Genomic DNA, 17,291 nt, shown 5'->3' on the forward strand with positions numbered 1-17,291 from the left:
TTCTGGGACTTTCTGGGATAATTATTTCTATTTTTTATTCACTCGTTCAAATGTTCATACAAAGAGTTCACAAAGTTCTCAAAGTGGTAATTTCAGACCACTTCAGCACTTCATAAAATTCTCATAGTTTGATAACTTTAAATTATTTGTAGGATATTCACAACTTGAGCTGTGTATGCAAAGACACAGAATTCAGAGTTCACACATTTTTGATAAAATATACTTTTGGGACTCCCTGCTAATACTTTTGGGAATGCAACTGTTTTATTATTATTATTATTATTATTATTATTTAATTTTACACTGATATGGCATGATGACAATATAAACACAGCTAACAATGGTATTAAATTGCAATAGCCTATGATTAAATGTAATAGAATATTCAACTAAGGTAGACTGCTGTTGTTCACAGCACTAAGCTATTTATGGTTACTGATATACAACTACTCCGAGTCTCTTGCCCTCTCTTGGAGCCAGGCATATTGAGCTGGCCCTCGGAAGAAAAAGTTTGGGGACCACTGCTCTAGCCACTCACTCGCAATTCACTGACGTCAGGTTCACTTAAAGGAGCCACACATACTGTAGGGCTAGGCTACTGTTATGTTGTTGACTGCCGTACTGTTGAGGACCATTATGAGTTCTGTCCAACATTCTGTCCAGGTAAAATTACTGCAATAAAATTATGCTTATTAAATGCTTTCCCCAAATCACTTTTCACAAAATGCTTTTCTGAGCAAGAAGTAGCCTATAACCTGTGTCTCTAGATAATCTCTAGGGTCAAACATCTTTGCACGTTAGCCAACTGTCCGAGACCTAGGCGTAGCTACTCCTTATCTAATAACATCTCAATAAATCCACCACGGAAGCCTGATCAACTTCCAAGGGGTATATAAAATAGGAGTAATAGGTTATCTGCGCCGCAGAGGGAAGACGTGCAACTTTGCTCGACAGTAGGTCCCTGCAACCTGCAATAACCTCTTGGGGGTATCGTGGGTCTTAATTGCCTAGGCCTGGGGTTACGTCTGAGAAACGGCTGACGTTGACTAGGTTCTGGGGGTTACCTGCAGGGGGCAACACACTATACAAACATATACTCTGCTGCAATTGTGTTGTGTCTTTGGGTATACTACACTGATATAAAATGTTTAAATTATCTACTGTAATAGAACAGCACTGTCAACACTAATGAGACCATAGTTTTTTCAGATCCATTTATCCTTTATAAAGTAGAAGTTTTACCTTGACATAGTCATATCTGCAAGTGCTGTCTGACTCGAGTTCGAAAGTACTGAATGTCAGGTTGAGAACTTTATTGGTAGCTGCTGCAATGGTCCACACGCAGTTCAAATTATACTCGTACATTCCATCCATGTTGATGTCTGGAGAGCCAAACATGCCCTGGGCGGATGACAGGTACCCTCCACATCCCTGCTGAGGACCTGGGGGAGACACACAGAGAAAGAGCAGAGAAAGAGAAAGACAGAGACATTGGGAGTGTCAAAGATGGTGTCACGCACAAAGGAAATTATGAGAGGATATGCTCCCCCTTCACATTAATGGGACATTAGCTTCTACTCTCGAACACCAGATGGCACTAGAGACACATGTTTGCATCGATTTGTCTCTCTTAAAAATTATAGGGAGTTGACAAAGTACATTGTCACTACAGTACATACAGTACATATAACTCTTAGTTCATAGATTGCATCGTTACTGTAGTACATATAACTCTTTGCACGCACTACAGTCCATGCCATGACCATGAAAATTAGGAGAGGAAGGATTTGCTCCCCCTTCACATTAATGGGACATCAGCTTCTATTTTTTAACACCAGGTGGCACTAGACTCATTTTATCATCGAATCGTCTCTCTCAAAAATTATAGGATGTTGACAAATTGCATCAGTACTACAGTACATATAACTCTTAGTTCATAGATTGCACGCACTACACATTACAAAATAGGTTTATACCTAACACAAAGCATGAAACAAAATATACACAAAACATAACCATGCAAACACTGAGGCTGCCCATGCCATGACCAAGCGGTCATTCAATACTACTGACATTTACTGTTGTAAATCTAACTTCCGAAGCCTATGTTATGCAATCCAGTCAGCTCACCGCTGTCAGAGGACAAGCCTCCTGAGGAAAGTGAATTCCTGATGCCTGGGAAAGGCAGGGGTGGAGTCCCAGTGGGACCATGATGCAAACAAAATAAACATTCTTAATATAGCAACTCTTTAGTTAGAAAGAGTACTTAAAATAGTTATTAATTCTGAAGCAAAAACAGTGCCATTTATAACAAAGGTCTCTAATGAGATCCTACTAAATATTATAAAAGTGCAAGAAAGTTTAGAGCTATTTCAAACTAAAGTGTTACCACTTTACACTTTTTACACAGAAGTTGCTAAACCTACAGGGATGGCTAAAAGTGCTGCTGAAAGTGCTAAAATGTTAGGTGAAGGGGAGTTAAGCGGAGCGGAGATCTATGAGCACTGGAAACCACTCCCAGTCGGCCCTGGCCATCTCTCTGCCTGGCCTCTGACAAAGCCTGCCTGTGAGGGGGCTGGAGCCTTTGTGTCACCCTGCTGAAGCACCGGGGGCGCTGGCGGGGGCCTGTGAATGTGTGCCATTGTGCCCGCGGGGCAGGGCTCCTGTGAAGCAGCGTGCGAGAGTCGGGCGGGGGCCGTCTGTCTCCGGCTAACACAGATGAGTGCAAGAGCCCAGTGGCTGAGAGCAGAGGGCTCTGGGCACCATCGCCGCTCCATCTGCTTCCGCTGATGTTATGACGCGCGCGCACACACACACACACACACACACACACACACACACACACACGCACACGCACACGCACACGCACGCGCACACACACACATAGAGAGAGAGAAAGAGAAACAGAGAGAGGAAGGGAAGGAGAGAGGGAGTGAAGAAGAGAGAGAGAGAGAGAGAGAGAGAGAAAGCAGCTTCATGCATACAAAAGATGCTTCTGTTAGAGAGGGGGGGGCATAAGCTATGACAGCAATGGGCACACACATCCATGATCCAGACCTTGGGTCCCTCACTAAAGAGTACAGAGGGAGAGGGGGGCAATTGCTGGGCACCAGCAAGTGTGACTAACTCTCCAAATATGCCCTCCTGCCCCTGATTTTACGGCCAGTACCCATCAGGAATGAGTAGACAAGTTGTCACACATTGGCACTGCGTCAGCATGTGTGTGAAGGAGATCTGAGTGGACAAGGACTGCGAACAAGGGTCGCTCTCAGATAATAACCGTAATACAATTTGGACTGGGTGGCCTAGTAGTGCTTTGGCAGGCCGCTGGAAGTATGGGTAATTGCCCTGTAATATCTGTTCTTGACATAGAGGGATAAAGCAAGAGAGATCACGCTGTAGGCTGCGACCTTATTTGTAATCCTACAATGGCATCAGTCAGATTGTGAGCTGTGAGTATAATGCTGTCAGTGAGAAGTCTTAACACATAACCGGTTGGTAGTCCGTCATGATAACCATGATTTAACTATTACTTTTTAAACACTTTTAAATTATTGCCCTTTTATGCTTTTATGTACTATCACCTTGTGTGTTTTATGTTTTCTTCTTCTTATTATTATTATTATTATTATTAGTTTATTATTATTCTTTACTTTTTAAACTATTCTTTGACTATTGCCCTTCTATGCTTTTATCAGCTATTTCTGTTTGCTATTGTTTATGTAAAGCACATTGAATGACCTCTGTGTATGAAATGCACTATACAAATAAAGTTGACTTGACTTGACTTGACATGAGAGATACTAACAGCATTAATCATAAGAAAGTTAAAGACATATTGATATTCTAGGTGTTGAGATAAAGATGGAGGGAATATAGGAGTGTGGCATCATGAATTGTACCTAACGTCTCGGCATAGGTTGCTCTCCAACCACGTCCTGAGACTGATATGTCAGTCCTGAAGACGATGAACATCTGATTGGAGGAGGAGCGGAGTCTTGGCGGAAGCACGCTCCCACAGAACTGCCCCAACAATGGAGCCAAGGTGTTCTCTCCATCATACACAGCCACATAGTCATAGTGACAGTTGGACGAGGCCTCCAGATGGAATGTGTTGAACCTTCAGAACAGGGAAGTGAAAGAACAGCACAACATCTTAAAGGACAATAACACCAGATATGGTACCTAACTTGCGCAAACTTTCAACTTTAACAATGAAGCCCTCAATTTTTAGACTGATTACGGGAAATTGTTTAGAAATGTGGAGCTAAAGATAAATTGCCAGTTTCTGACAGGCATACCAAACATGCCAACTACCATACATAGAGTTACACTGTAAAAGGTATAATACAGATTGCACCAAAGAACTGTGTCTAAATATAACAGTGTTCCACAGTGTTTGATTAGTAAGGTGAATAAGGCCATAGAGGAAGTGCTTCCTCTCTCCCACTGCCACAGACGCAATGCACAATGGCCAAGCTGTATTTCCCTGGACTGCACAAAAAACTTCCATCTGCTGAGGAAAACAGCTATTGTTGCCTGTCTGCTTATGGGAAGTGAAGTCAAAAACACAGGGGACAAAAACATATAATCTAATTGTATTAAAATGCCAAAGTAGCAGCTTAACAGCTTAGACTTCCAACTCTCCCAGAAGCTAAGTATGTTCAGTATATTCTTTTAAATATACTGTTTATTTACAGTTAGGCTTTATAGCCCTTCAATGTAGGGTGTGACTAGATTCACTGATATGGTAGAACTAAAGAAAGTAAAATATGAAACAATTTGTTTTCTTTCATGCCCATCTCAGCATTGCTGTTTTTATTGCATGTCTCACTCACTTGAGGTCAATGACACGGTTGTTGCGGACCATGATGTGGTAGGTGCAGTTGATGTTGTGATGGTAGTCAGAGAGGGAGAGGGTGGGGCTCTGGACAGTCCCAGCAGTACCATTAAAGATCCCCCCACAAGCTGGAGCAAAAGAATGACATAGTCATCGACTGCTTTCATAATTTACAGACTAGACATGTCCCGTTTCATTATAAACCACACATTAATGTACCGTTTTGTACTGTTTAATAAAGGCATTCATTTTGAAGTGTTTGTGAAGCAAAAAATGGTCACCAACAGCAAACAATGACATTCAGATCCCTGGGTTTTTATATTGTGTATTTGATCCCAGTGCCTCAGAGACCCTGCTCCCCTGATCCCCTATCTTCATCTTCAAACCCAGCCATGTTCGATGAGCTGCGCTTTCAGACGGCCATAATGGTTGCTTTGTTTGATGGCTGAAAGGGTGCTGATGGCGTTTTGAGAGGAATGTGGCCAACTCTATTAGTGTCACCACAATTAAAATGGTCAGAGTTCAAAAGTGGAAATGAAAGATGCGAATGTGAGATGAAATTGTCTTTGTGTAGGCTGTGTGTGGTGTGGGGGTCTTTTTGCAAACCTTTCAAAAACGTGTGTTTGAAAATGCACAAATGTTTGTGTGAAGCTATGTGTATTTGGGTATATGTGTGTGTATTTGTGTTTGTGTGTGTGTGTGTGTGTGTGTGTGTGACACTGGCATTCCCCCACGTATCCACATATTCCCCATGTGCGGGGTCCTCTCTCTCAAATCCCCTCTGATTGTTCCAAAAGCGCAGCGTCTTCCCATTCCGCACATTCCCCCATTGCAGGGGCTCAGCACAGCCCGCCAGCATTCCTCCCCATCGTAAACACCCCCCCCCCCCCATGCCCAAGCCCTGGCCATCAGTGCCAAGGGCTGTGCCCAGAGAGCACCAGCAGCTAAAGCTGTGGTGAGAGGTCCATCACCAGAGCTGATAGCCTGACCCTCGAGTCCCAAATAACTGCTGACACATCCGAGCTGGTCTCTAGGTCTCTGGTTAATGCACAACCCTTTTAGATCACTGAATGTAAGACTGACAAACCTCAGGACTCTTGCATAAGGTGTCAGTGAGTGAGGTCACACCATGACAGCACCTAAGAATACTGTATCTCCATGTGTGGTCTCTAAAGAACACTAGTCTGTTCAACTGCATGCACAATACTAATGCTTCATACGTGTATACCAATAGATAAAACAGTTAAACACTAGAAACCTCTTTTGGTCATTTGACAAAATACTTATCACCACAACTAAAAAGAAGGCCTGTCTTTTGTTTAATTTGGATGGGTGGTGTCAGGCAACACTCACGGATGGCTACGTATTCTGCCAGGAAACCCTTGTCCTGGACGATGGAATCCGAGTAGAAGTTGACTAGCATTGGGCCAAACGTGGAGAATCTTCCGGGGATGGTGTTGCCGCAAAGAGTGGCCATGGGGTTTCCAGACATGGAGACACCGCCAAAGATCTTCACTCCATCATACAGACATGTGGAGTGAGCTAGAAACATCAAACAGAACATTATAATGACAAGGAAACATAACAGTTTGTGAAGAAAATGCACTTCATTATCAAAATTCGATTAATATGACAGTGTTAGCCGAACTAAAGGACTCTCCTACATTCTATTTGGAAGGTCTGGAATGACAGGACAATGACGGTCTGCTCTCCAGCGTTAAGCAGGTAACTGCAGTTGGAATAGGAGGGGTAGTTCTCAGGGTAGTTAGGAGAAACAACACGACCCTGGGATGCAGAGAAGTTCGCTCCACAGCCTGAGAAAATGAGGTATAAAAGGGTTAAAGGGGCCCATGGAGAATGGATGGACTAGTAAATACATAGTATTATGCTATTTGCGGCATACAGTAAAAGTTCATTTTACTAAGCCTATTATGTATACTGTTCAAACAACGAAGAACATGAACATCCATAGGTTAGAAGGTTTTACTATTCTCTTGTCACATTTTGCCACAATTCCTCTTCTGATTCTTCCTCTTTAGTCCAGTGATTGAGCTCTGAGAGGAAACGTGTGAAGCGGCACTTACGTGTGATGTAAGAGAAGCTGAAGCCCTTGCCAGCACTTTCTGAGGACTGGAAGCGAGCGGTGATGACATTGAAGGGAGCGATGATGCTAGGTGGTGCGGTGTTGCCACAACCAGTGGCCAAAAGCCCAGTGTTCGTCTCCTCATCACCAGACCATACCTAGAAAGAAATGAATTGGATGATATAAGAATTTGTATTTATTTAATGCAAAATCTCTAATGTTTGAAAACATCTGTCATGTGTCAAGTGCCTTTCCATAGACAGTTTGAGTATTTCCAAACTTAATGGCATGATTTCTAACAATGCTAGCAATTTTCCCCTTTAAAAACAGCTGAATAACTCATAACTTTTTAGCCAATCTCATTTCTGTTACTATAGTTTACATTTCTAGTTTAGGAATAGGGCAATTCCATGCAAAGGTCATCCTTTCCATGGAAAAAAAAAGTTGTGCATACGCAAATAGAACTGTTGTTCAAATCTTCATTCTCCATCTCCTACTCCTGCAACTCATGTGCATGTAAATGAGTGTGTGCATATGTGAGTTTGCTTTTGTTTATAAGAGTGTATGTGTGTGTGTGTGTGTCTGTCTATGTGTGTGCATGTGCGTGCCTGTGTGTGTGTGTTTATGTGTGTGTGTGTGTGTGTATTGTGTGTTTGCATGCATTCATGTTCCCTGGTGTTTCAGTAACCCGGGAATCACTGACAAAATTGTCACAAAATTGATGATGGTAAAAGAAAAAAAAATATTTCTTTTTTATATTTTAATTGACTTGTCCTGATTCTTCCTGTGGATCTTAGTGGGCGCTGAGGAAGCAATAATTTCATCGCTAGTTTTTCATGATTACTATTTCAATTGTTTCATATCAAAATTCAGCACTTAATTATGTGTTTTATGTAGTTTGTTGAGGACTGGTTGAGACAAGTCACATCCATAACGTGAAACCGTCACATCCATAACGCCAGTTTTTTTCTACATAATGAATTACGAAAATGATGCATAGTTTAAAAAACACACTTTTTGTGTTCATTTAAGTCTCCTTCATGCTACATATATCATAGTTTCAGCAGTTTCCTTCAAAATTCACAGAGTTTGTAGAAAACCTGTAATCTCTCACAAAAGTGTGTATATTTCATGTCACATCCATAACGCTGATAAAATGCCTTGTATTCTTAGGATGAAAATTATTATATAAAATTTGAGGATTTCTCAGTATTCAGAGGACAGAGGTTACATTAAAAGTTATGCAAATTAATTCACTGATACTAATTTTGCCCCCACTCTAAGGCATTTTGTTTACCAATATGAGTCCAATTGTCACATCCATAACGCTGGAACTGCCCAATAACACTAAGCTATGTTGCATTCTTACTTGAGACAATTCACCAAGAGCCAGTCTTAGTTTTAGTCAGATAATATAGTCCTGTGCTATTACACTCTCTGGGAAGTGGCAAAGTGGTCTCCATTACCTACCTTAATAAAGCTATTCTGGCACTGTCCACTGGAGTCTGGGATCTGGAACTCGCTGTTGAAACTCATCTCCAAGTGGTTCCCTTCATGAGCGATGACGGTCCAGGAGCACTCAACATTGGTTGGGAAGTTCTGCGGGTAGTTGGGGGATTTGATGATGCCAGTGTCCGCATGAATAATGCCACCACAACCTATAGAGACCAAAAGAGTTCAGAGGACTTTTAAGATAACCTGCAGATAAACTCCAGTTTGAGAAGCCCTGCACTGAATGCTGAATCCTTTTGTACCTGAGGAGTCTGCAGACCAAGTGGCAATGAAGCCTCCACGGTTAACTACGCTGTCAGCCAGGAAGACTATGGCTAGCTTGTTGGACCCTGATCGGACTGTTCCAGGAGAGTTCTCTCCACAGTACTGTCCAATAACGGGTGAGCCTGGGGATCCTCCATTGAAAATGGTGACAGAGTCCCAGTGACATGTGCTATGCTCTTCCACATGGAAGTAGCTGAAAGTGAGCTGCACGGAAAAACATATGTTTTAATGCTGTATGCATAAGGACAAAAATAACAGGTTCTGCACATACTGTACACATTGAAGACAACACTGACAAATAATGAAGTCTTGGCCACTTGCAGATACAGTAGCTCAATTAAAACATAAATGATTCAGTTTCAGGACATTAATGAATGTTTTTGGGGGTAATGCTTTCAATGTTGAGTGTGCCACTCACAGTGATGGTGTGGCCCTGAGGTGCCTCTAAGAGCCAGGCACAGCGGCTGGGCCCGGGGTAACTGTTTGGATAATCAGGACTGGTGATCGTTCCACCCTCTCCGGTTTGCAAACCACCACATTCTGGACGAGTGGAAAGAACAAACACATCAACCAATGGTCAAACTGTCTGTGCAGTTAGTCAGAACACAGTTGTGGGATATCTTACAATTTAGAAAAATAAGAAATTCCTGAGATACCCGCCTACCTGAGAAGTAATATGTTGCCTTAAAGCCCAAGTCTACTGTAGCACTGTCAGTGAGGAAGTGAACCCAAAGCTCTGGAGTGAAGACCACTATTGGCACAGCAGGAACTGATTGACCACAGAAGCGAGTCAAAAGCTCCCCATCTGAGTTTCCTAGAGGAACAAGTAGAAAACAAAACATTTTAGTATCTTCATCTGTTGTCCCCTAATAATATCACAGTGCCCTCTTTGTCTTGGAGATGAAACTGCAATTTGACTTACCCAGGCGGAATTCGATATAGTCGTAATCACAGGTTTGATGATGTTCCAAGTGTAGGTCATTTATTATAATTACGATGGAGGAATTCACATGCTGGGGATTCTGAAGCAGCCACTCGCAGTTCAGCTTGTTGGTGTAGTTGCCCACGCCATAGTTTGGTGATGTGAAGTTTCCTCCATCTGGGCCTATGATCAGATCTCCACACACTATGGGAAAAATTAAACATGATGTGCAAACATGTGAGTACAACCCAGAAAGAGAAAAAAAAGTGAAAAGTTAAAACCTGGTCCAAATTTCACATTCAAGAGCAAGCAACCCATACAAGCAAGACAATGCAAAGCCCCATTCATCTGTCACTACACTAAAATCACATGAAAATTTTAAAAGCCATATAAACACTCTGCATTATTCATGTTTCTGTTTTACATTGTGGTGCTCCAAAGAAAACGCTCCCCTCACCTGCTTCCTCCTCGGACGAGTAGTCAGCACTGAAGCCGCCATTGGAAACGGAGGAGTCCGTGCGGAACACAACAGTCATGGTGTTCCCGGTGGATTTGATCTGAAAACCAGCGGGAACAGTGCCACACAGTCGCTCCAGGTGCGGGGCATTAGACACAACACCATTGAAGACCTTTAAAAAGCAGAGACCCACAGCATTAGCATTACAGAATATTTTATTGCACTAGAGACCGGCTCTTCCTTAAACTTTTATGATTACATTACTGCAGCATCAGTGGTGCAACAAAAATCTGTCCAACATTCTGAAACACTGTTCCCTGACCAATACTAAATTAAATCTATCTCTCACCTGTCTATAGCACTGAGGTATGCTGTGTTCTTATATTGACTAATACAAGAAAAAGCCCTGCAATATCCTAAAAACTAAATCTATTTGTCCCCTCTTATGCTACCTGTAAAGATAAAGATCATTACTCACAGGATATTCCAGAACCCAGAAAACTGTGTAGAACCATAACCAAAAACCCTCATAGCATGCTTTTGTAGAGGTGCATGGACACGCAGGAAAAGGCCTTACATCCACATAGTCATAGTTGCAGGAGCTGGAGCCCTCGCCCTCGAGCCGGAGGTCGGTGATGGTGAGGGTGACCCTGCGGCCATGGGGTGCGGTGATCTCCCAGTGACAGATGCGGCTGTGGGGGTACAGGTTGGGGTAGTTGGGCGAGGAGATGGTACCCGAGGGGAGGTTGAGGTCCCCTCCACATTCTGTCCGTCAGAGAACAAGGAACAAAACTGCTTTTGCAAAAACTGACCACACTGAGACAGACAGAGAAAGAGAACAGAGGGGACTCTGTGCCACTGCACCTGCCAGTATGGATCTATGACATAGCTGGACAAACGTGTGAAATGAAATGGGACACAGGGAACAGGAAGTGTGAGAAATCAGGGGGAGGAAGGAAGTAAGCAAGAAGAAAGAGTTTTTATTAGGAAGGCCACCCACCCTCCACGCTAGCCTCGAATGAGAGACTGAAGCCTGGTGCATTGCCACTGCTGTCGCTGACAAACTTCACATAAGCAAAGCTGTCGCCAGTGTCCACGGGAGTGGGCAGGCTGTTACCACAGTGCCTCCCCAACAGTCGGCCTGGAGAGAAACAATGGAGAAACGATCAGCAAGGAGCTCATATAAAGGACAAAAAAAGATTCAATGCAGATATGGAGCATAGCGTTAGTTCAGGCAGGCCACAGAGTCTTGCCACGGAGTCTTGCCAGTTCCCTGTCTGGCTCAGCTGATTACCAGCTGGCAGAGATCATTCAGAGCGCCTTTAAGCTGCCTTAGTCTACCCTCTGCCTGCCGCTTCTCTACAAGCCTTTTGCAACCCACCTCCAACCTATCTCCTCCTCATACTTCTGACTTATCAATGTTGTCATTGATGTCTGCTCTGTTCTGTACCCTATGGGAGGTTTATCTTTGCTGCTCTCCCTGCCTTCCCATAGGCTTTCTATGTTTTCACATGGAAGGAGCAGGGGGCTCCCAGAACAGAGCATACCGCCAAATGTAATATTATGCAAAGGGTAAATAAAGCTATATCTTGAAAAAGTGGTCCTGACTGAAATAATACTTTGTTACAAACACTACTATGTTGAAGGAACAATATGCATAATGTCATATTGCACAGTATAGTGGTAATATAACATTAAAATATTATAGATTTGTTGATGAGGCAGGTGGTGTAGTAAATAAAAGATTGTGTGTGTTGTCTCTTCCTATCTCTGGGAGATGTTTGTTATTGTGCGCTCACCCGAGGCGTTGTAATCGCGGATCTCCACATAGTCACTGGAGCAATCAGAGGAGCTGGTCAGGTTGAAGGAAGTGTAGCTGAGGGTGAGGTAGTGGCCAGTAGGACCGTGCAGGTACCACTCACAGTTGGACCCGTCAGGGTAGTTGGCATTTGGAAAGCCTGGGCTTCGAACTGTCCCATGCTGGCCAATGTATGTGCCAGTACAGGTGGCTGGGAGTCAAAAGGGACAGTTATATCAACCATGTTAAAACATCTTGAGTTTAATTTCATTTATTCACATCTACTCTCTGTTGTATCAGGTGCAAATACAACTCATAAAACTACCAGTATACAGGTATACAGATATATTAAGGAGGCCTTCAGGTACTACTGTATACTGTAAGTAAATGCCACTTGCAATTCACAAAATCTAACTTTGTATGTATGTCTGGTATGTCTACCCTATGTCTCTATCTGTGCATTCTTTGTACACATGAGAAATTCAGTGAGGTAGATTTCTTGAGCGCACACTCACCGATGGAGTACTTGACCTTGAAGCCCTTGTGCGTGATACTGGTGTCGGTGCGGAACCTCACATACATGGCAGCGCCTGTGGAATGCTGGGTAGATGGCCGTGTGTTTCCGCAAAGCCTGGCGATGAAGCCTGAATCAGAGCTAGGGCCGTCGCGGACCTCCAGGTAGTCATACATACAGCTGTGAGAGATGATGGATCAGTCAGGTGGCGGAGCTACATCAAAAATTGGCACCAGAAACATCTCCACATTTGGCAGAAACATCACTTCACACATCCTTCACAATGTCAATTAGTGTGTCTCCTTAGCGTCATACTCTGTATTAGGCTCAATGTAAAAGTCATCCTCAAAGTCCAGCTGCACCGCCTCCCCGTTGGACACCGAGATGACCCAGATGCAGTCGATGTTCTGTGGGTAGTTGGAGGGGTAGTTGGGTGAGGTGATGTAGCCTGGTGGATCTGAGTCTCCCAACGGGATGTGTCCTCCACAAGCTGTCAGAAACACAAATGGTCACTCACTTTACATATCTGAAGGAACCCTGGTGATAGTAGAAGTAGAACTAATCTGTTTATTGTAGGGGAGATTGCTAAACCAGACAGATTCATACAGTAAAAAACTGAACAAATTTCACCAATGAGTACCACTGGTCGAGTGGAAAAAGGTCACAAAGTGACAAAACCCTCACCCTGACTGTGCGCCTCAAAGGTCAGCTTGAAGCCTTGACCTTCATTTGAGCCGTCCGAGACGAAGCGCACATGGAGGTTGTTGTCAGTGGTCTGGACGAAGGACGGGGGATTGGATCCACATAGACGGCTACCGAGAGGAGGAGCTGATGCGTCCGGCCCGTTCCTCAGCTGGGACACACACCAACGACTTGTAATGAGCCCAGTCACCCCACACTGTCTACACTTCATAATGTACAACCTCTACTATCGGCTTCATCTGGAATTATGTCAGTGTCACAGAGATATGCTTTATAAATACCCAACATTACACCTGACAATGTGAATCTGACACAGGCACACCGCTGGATGATACCCATATCACATAAATAGTCAATACAGCATGATGCTTGGCAGTACACGAGTGCACTGATTTGGCTTTCAGCACTCTCCATTGTAAAACATTACTGTCCAGGAGTAACACTACTTCCTGATTAGGAGAACAACTTGTTGGCAGGCGACCATCCTATAATCATACCCAACTTACTTTCTTTTACTCTCTAATAAGATTTACTCACCTCCACATAGTCCCCAGAGGTGCAGCCGGTACTGAAGCCCTGCACCTGGAAGGGGCTCTGGAAGTTGACAAACACCCTGAAGCCAGGGGTGACCATCACGTGCCAGCTGCAGTCCTGGTTGGATGGGTAGTTCTCGGGGTAGCGAGGGGTGCTGATCACCCCACGATCTGTGTGGATTAGCCCACCACACCCTGTCCATAAAAATATAGGTAACGTAAACATAATGAACTGGATAAAGTGGAGTGCATAACTAATAACTGAGGCATGTCTCAGGGTTCCCACTCAATTTCATTGATACAGATGTCAAAACCTCGACTTTTCAGCTTATTTTCGGCTTATAAGCGCAAAGTTGCTTTAAAATGTATACATTCTTTTGTTCACAGCTGAATATGGGAATTATATTCCAGTCAGGCAGGACATTTTGAACAAAAACAATGCATACGCCTACAGGTATGTACAGTATATCATTATGTAAAGCATTCATAGTGTGTGACATCTTTCTTGAATCTGGCATGGGCTGAACCATCACCTCTAGAGTAAGAGGCATTGAAGCCCTGCCTCATGACACTGCTGTCAGTGGTGAAGCGGATAAACATGGCGTCCCCTGTGGAGTGGATCGATCCGGGCAGCTCTCGGCCACACAGGTTTGCCAACAGGGGTGACAGGTTGGTCTCACCTGAGAAAACACACAGTTGATCAATTTAACAAATGTGATGGGTCATTGTATTGTTATTATTACTGGCTAAAGACAACAGATGACAATACAGCTAACTCTGGCTCATTTAAAGTCTATGTCTATTGATCAATAAGCACTGTCCCAAAGACCACTGTCCTTATAGAAAGAAAAAAAGAAAGAAAGAAAGAAAGAAATATTCTATCTATTCTGGCCTCATCTCTCTTACCATCTCTGATGACCAGGCTATCGAAGAGACATGAGATTGAAGACTCTATGTCCATAAACAGTAGGTTCAGCTCCACTATGGAGTCCGGCGAACGGATTACCCATGAGCACTCAAGGTTATTATCATAGGAGCTTGGCCAGTTGGGAGAGAATAAGAAACTGGGTGTGTCCTGTGGTATAAGGGCTCCACCACAAGCTCCTGGAAACACAAACAACCATAAGATGTAATTACTTAGATGTAGGTAGATGTAAGTAAGTACACACACACACACACACACACACACACACACACACACACACACACACACACACACACACACACACACACACACACACACAAACACAGAAACAGAGAGAAACAAACACATACACATACCTATCAAGCAGCACTACAGTCATTGGTAAGACACCACCTTCACTGTTGAAACATTGCCAGGTATGATTACCCTACCTGGAGCAATAGTTGGAATGGGCCCTGTGTTCTGGACAGCCGTCCACTCGACGAGGAATCCTCTGCCCCCGATAACGGTGTCCGACCTGAACTCCAGTGTCACTACGCTTCCGGAGCTCCTCACTGGATCAGGCAGGGACAGGCCACAGAACGTGCCCAGGGGTATGGCATGCACGTTGGGTCCATCAAATATCTGAGAGGTACACAGAGGCAGAAACATGAATTTGAATTTTTGCTATATGCCCATTTAAGGAAAACAACTCAGGACTGGTTAGTGCAGCTGGTTAGTGCAGTTAGCTGGTTAGTGCAGAACAGCAGTTGAAGTGTAACTAACCATGATAACAGTCTTGAGTGAAAAGCTATATATTTTCTGGCCATGAAAGCTTTGTATTGACTAAGTAATGAAATACTCTCAGTTAATATTGGATTTTGCATAGGAATTTTATATGAGATCATGCAAGTCCTGGCCTATTGAGAAAGCACCTAAGCTTGGCAAAGAAAAGCTCAGAAAAGTATACCCTGAGGTTGTCATAGTAGCAATCATAAAGATCCTCGATATCAATATCCAGGAAGCGGATGTTGATGTAGTAGTCAGAGTCCACAGAGATGGTCCAGCGGTAGTCTGCGTTGTTGGGATAATAGGCGTTCGGCCACAGCGGCGAGGCTATCTGACCCGTGGAGCCAGTGAGATCATTCCCGAACACTAGAAAAGACGATGTTATGGGAAGTTGAAAAGATAAATGCAGGTAAAGGACCAAGGTCCCCAAGATTTCCAGAAACTGAGAAGCCTAATTTGAATGATTGGCGAAGTGCATGTGCCAAGTCTAACAAAATTTAATTTAATAACTAGGCACAAATGTACCATGAGTAACACATTAAAAGTAAAGTATTGATGAGTCAGCTCAATGCTCCCACATGCAACATGATGGGCTGTTAAGAACTTTGCACTTTGCCTGCTGGTGGCCATGAATGATGATATGGTCCCTATTTTATAGAAGAGGTTTAAATGGTTAAGGGTTGATTCTTGTGTGGGGGTATAGGCATTGATCTGAAAGACCAGATCTGTTTTTTGTGTTTGTAAGCCTTAACCAAAGGCATTATGAAGTGTTAACAGAGTATAGAGAGTGTTTGTCACACAGTAGTATGTCCACTATAATCGCTGTGGTGGTGATTGTTTTTTCAGATGGATAAGGAAGTCCATCAGCCATTAAAACAAAAGATGCCAGTCTTATGCTCTCTAAGGGCTCCTACACACAGTTGCGTTCCGTCAACGCATGCCAGTGGGTGTTCCCGACGGTAGCTATGCAAATTACTTGAAGTATAACTGTAATTTGATTGGTTGGTGTCGTCCGTCGATTCGCTTGATTGGCCGGTGCCGTCTGTCGGTGCAGCAACAGCTGAACTTCTCAACGCGAGCGACGGAAGAAACGCAACGGACCCACAATTCAGTTCGGCAACAGATGACGTGAGCCCATGTAAAGTGAATGAGATGCGTCTCCAACACTGCAACGCACCCAACTGTGTGTAGGAGCCGTAACTGAACACAAAATACAGTTTAGCACCAGCGTTAAACTATATTCGTAGACAACCATTTGAAGTCAGACCACATGAGCATAATAGAAGTACTCACAGAGAGAAAAGGTGGCTCTGAAGCCAGCTCCACTGACCGAGGCATCAGAAACAAACTTGACCCAGAGGATGTGGCCCATTAAAGAAGTGTAGTTGGAGGGGAGGGAGCTTCCACAGAAGCGGCCAATCAGAGGTCCGGTGGAGTTTCCCTCACGGATCTCCACATAGTCATTGTTGCAGTTGGAACTTGCCTGGAGCTGGAACATTCTATCAAAAAGAGACGAAAAAAGCAAGCTCTCATGTACAGCAGAATCACAATACGCAATGCAATTAGCCTAGAAATCTAGACGCACCCTAGCAGCAGCAAATGTAATTTGCAGCCAGGGTCGTCTAGCAACTCTCCGTTGGCTTGCGAGCTGGAAAAACCAAACTCTAGTCAGGCCAATCACATCGTGTAGACAGTTGGTGGGCGGGCTTAACATAATGATGGCAGAGTTGCTACAGTTCCACATGAATTCCCTGCTACTTGAGAATAAAGAAGATGGATGCTGCTGCTGGCGAACAGCGCTCTTTGAATCGGCTTTGGCCGCGACTCGAGTTAAGCTTTTTTAAGTTGGCAAAAGTTTGATCTACCAACTAGCTCCGCTGGTGGGAAAACGCATGGGACTCATGGGTTGTAGGTAATTTGAAAGATAACCATTTATCAGGCCCCTTGGATGGAGCTGATAGTGAGTTCCCAGA

General features: G+C 43.8%; 1 protein-coding gene across 1 annotated transcript in view; it reads right to left on the reverse strand.

Moving 5' to 3' along the window:
* The window catches only part of cubn (cubilin (intrinsic factor-cobalamin receptor)), a 57,904-nt gene that overhangs the window by 7,024 nt on the left and 33,589 nt on the right, over nt 1-17,291 (reverse strand). Inside the window, exons 37-60 of the mRNA XM_042068124.1 lie at nt 16,612-16,817; nt 15,500-15,684; nt 14,982-15,174; nt 14,532-14,729; nt 14,159-14,305; nt 13,630-13,820; nt 13,075-13,243; nt 12,706-12,880; nt 12,392-12,570; nt 11,878-12,087; nt 11,079-11,219; nt 10,656-10,843; nt 10,079-10,250; nt 9,622-9,825; nt 9,364-9,513; nt 9,118-9,239; nt 8,678-8,903; nt 8,394-8,581; nt 6,925-7,081; nt 6,505-6,654; nt 6,194-6,382; nt 4,839-4,968; nt 3,903-4,120; nt 1,243-1,442 (exon numbers count right to left, since the gene is read on the reverse strand). Of these exons, the coding sequence (XP_041924058.1) occupies nt 1,243-1,442; nt 3,903-4,120; nt 4,839-4,968; nt 6,194-6,382; nt 6,505-6,654; nt 6,925-7,081; nt 8,394-8,581; nt 8,678-8,903; nt 9,118-9,239; nt 9,364-9,513; nt 9,622-9,825; nt 10,079-10,250; nt 10,656-10,843; nt 11,079-11,219; nt 11,878-12,087; nt 12,392-12,570; nt 12,706-12,880; nt 13,075-13,243; nt 13,630-13,820; nt 14,159-14,305; nt 14,532-14,729; nt 14,982-15,174; nt 15,500-15,684; nt 16,612-16,817 (4,288 nt within the window). The remainder of the gene's footprint in view (nt 1-1,242; nt 1,443-3,902; nt 4,121-4,838; nt 4,969-6,193; nt 6,383-6,504; nt 6,655-6,924; nt 7,082-8,393; nt 8,582-8,677; nt 8,904-9,117; nt 9,240-9,363; nt 9,514-9,621; nt 9,826-10,078; nt 10,251-10,655; nt 10,844-11,078; nt 11,220-11,877; nt 12,088-12,391; nt 12,571-12,705; nt 12,881-13,074; nt 13,244-13,629; nt 13,821-14,158; nt 14,306-14,531; nt 14,730-14,981; nt 15,175-15,499; nt 15,685-16,611; nt 16,818-17,291) is intronic.

Source organism: Alosa sapidissima, chromosome 17 (genome assembly GCF_018492685.1).
Source record: "Alosa sapidissima isolate fAloSap1 chromosome 17, fAloSap1.pri, whole genome shotgun sequence".
In the NCBI taxonomy this organism is placed as follows: domain Eukaryota; kingdom Metazoa; phylum Chordata; class Actinopteri; order Clupeiformes; family Clupeidae; genus Alosa; species Alosa sapidissima.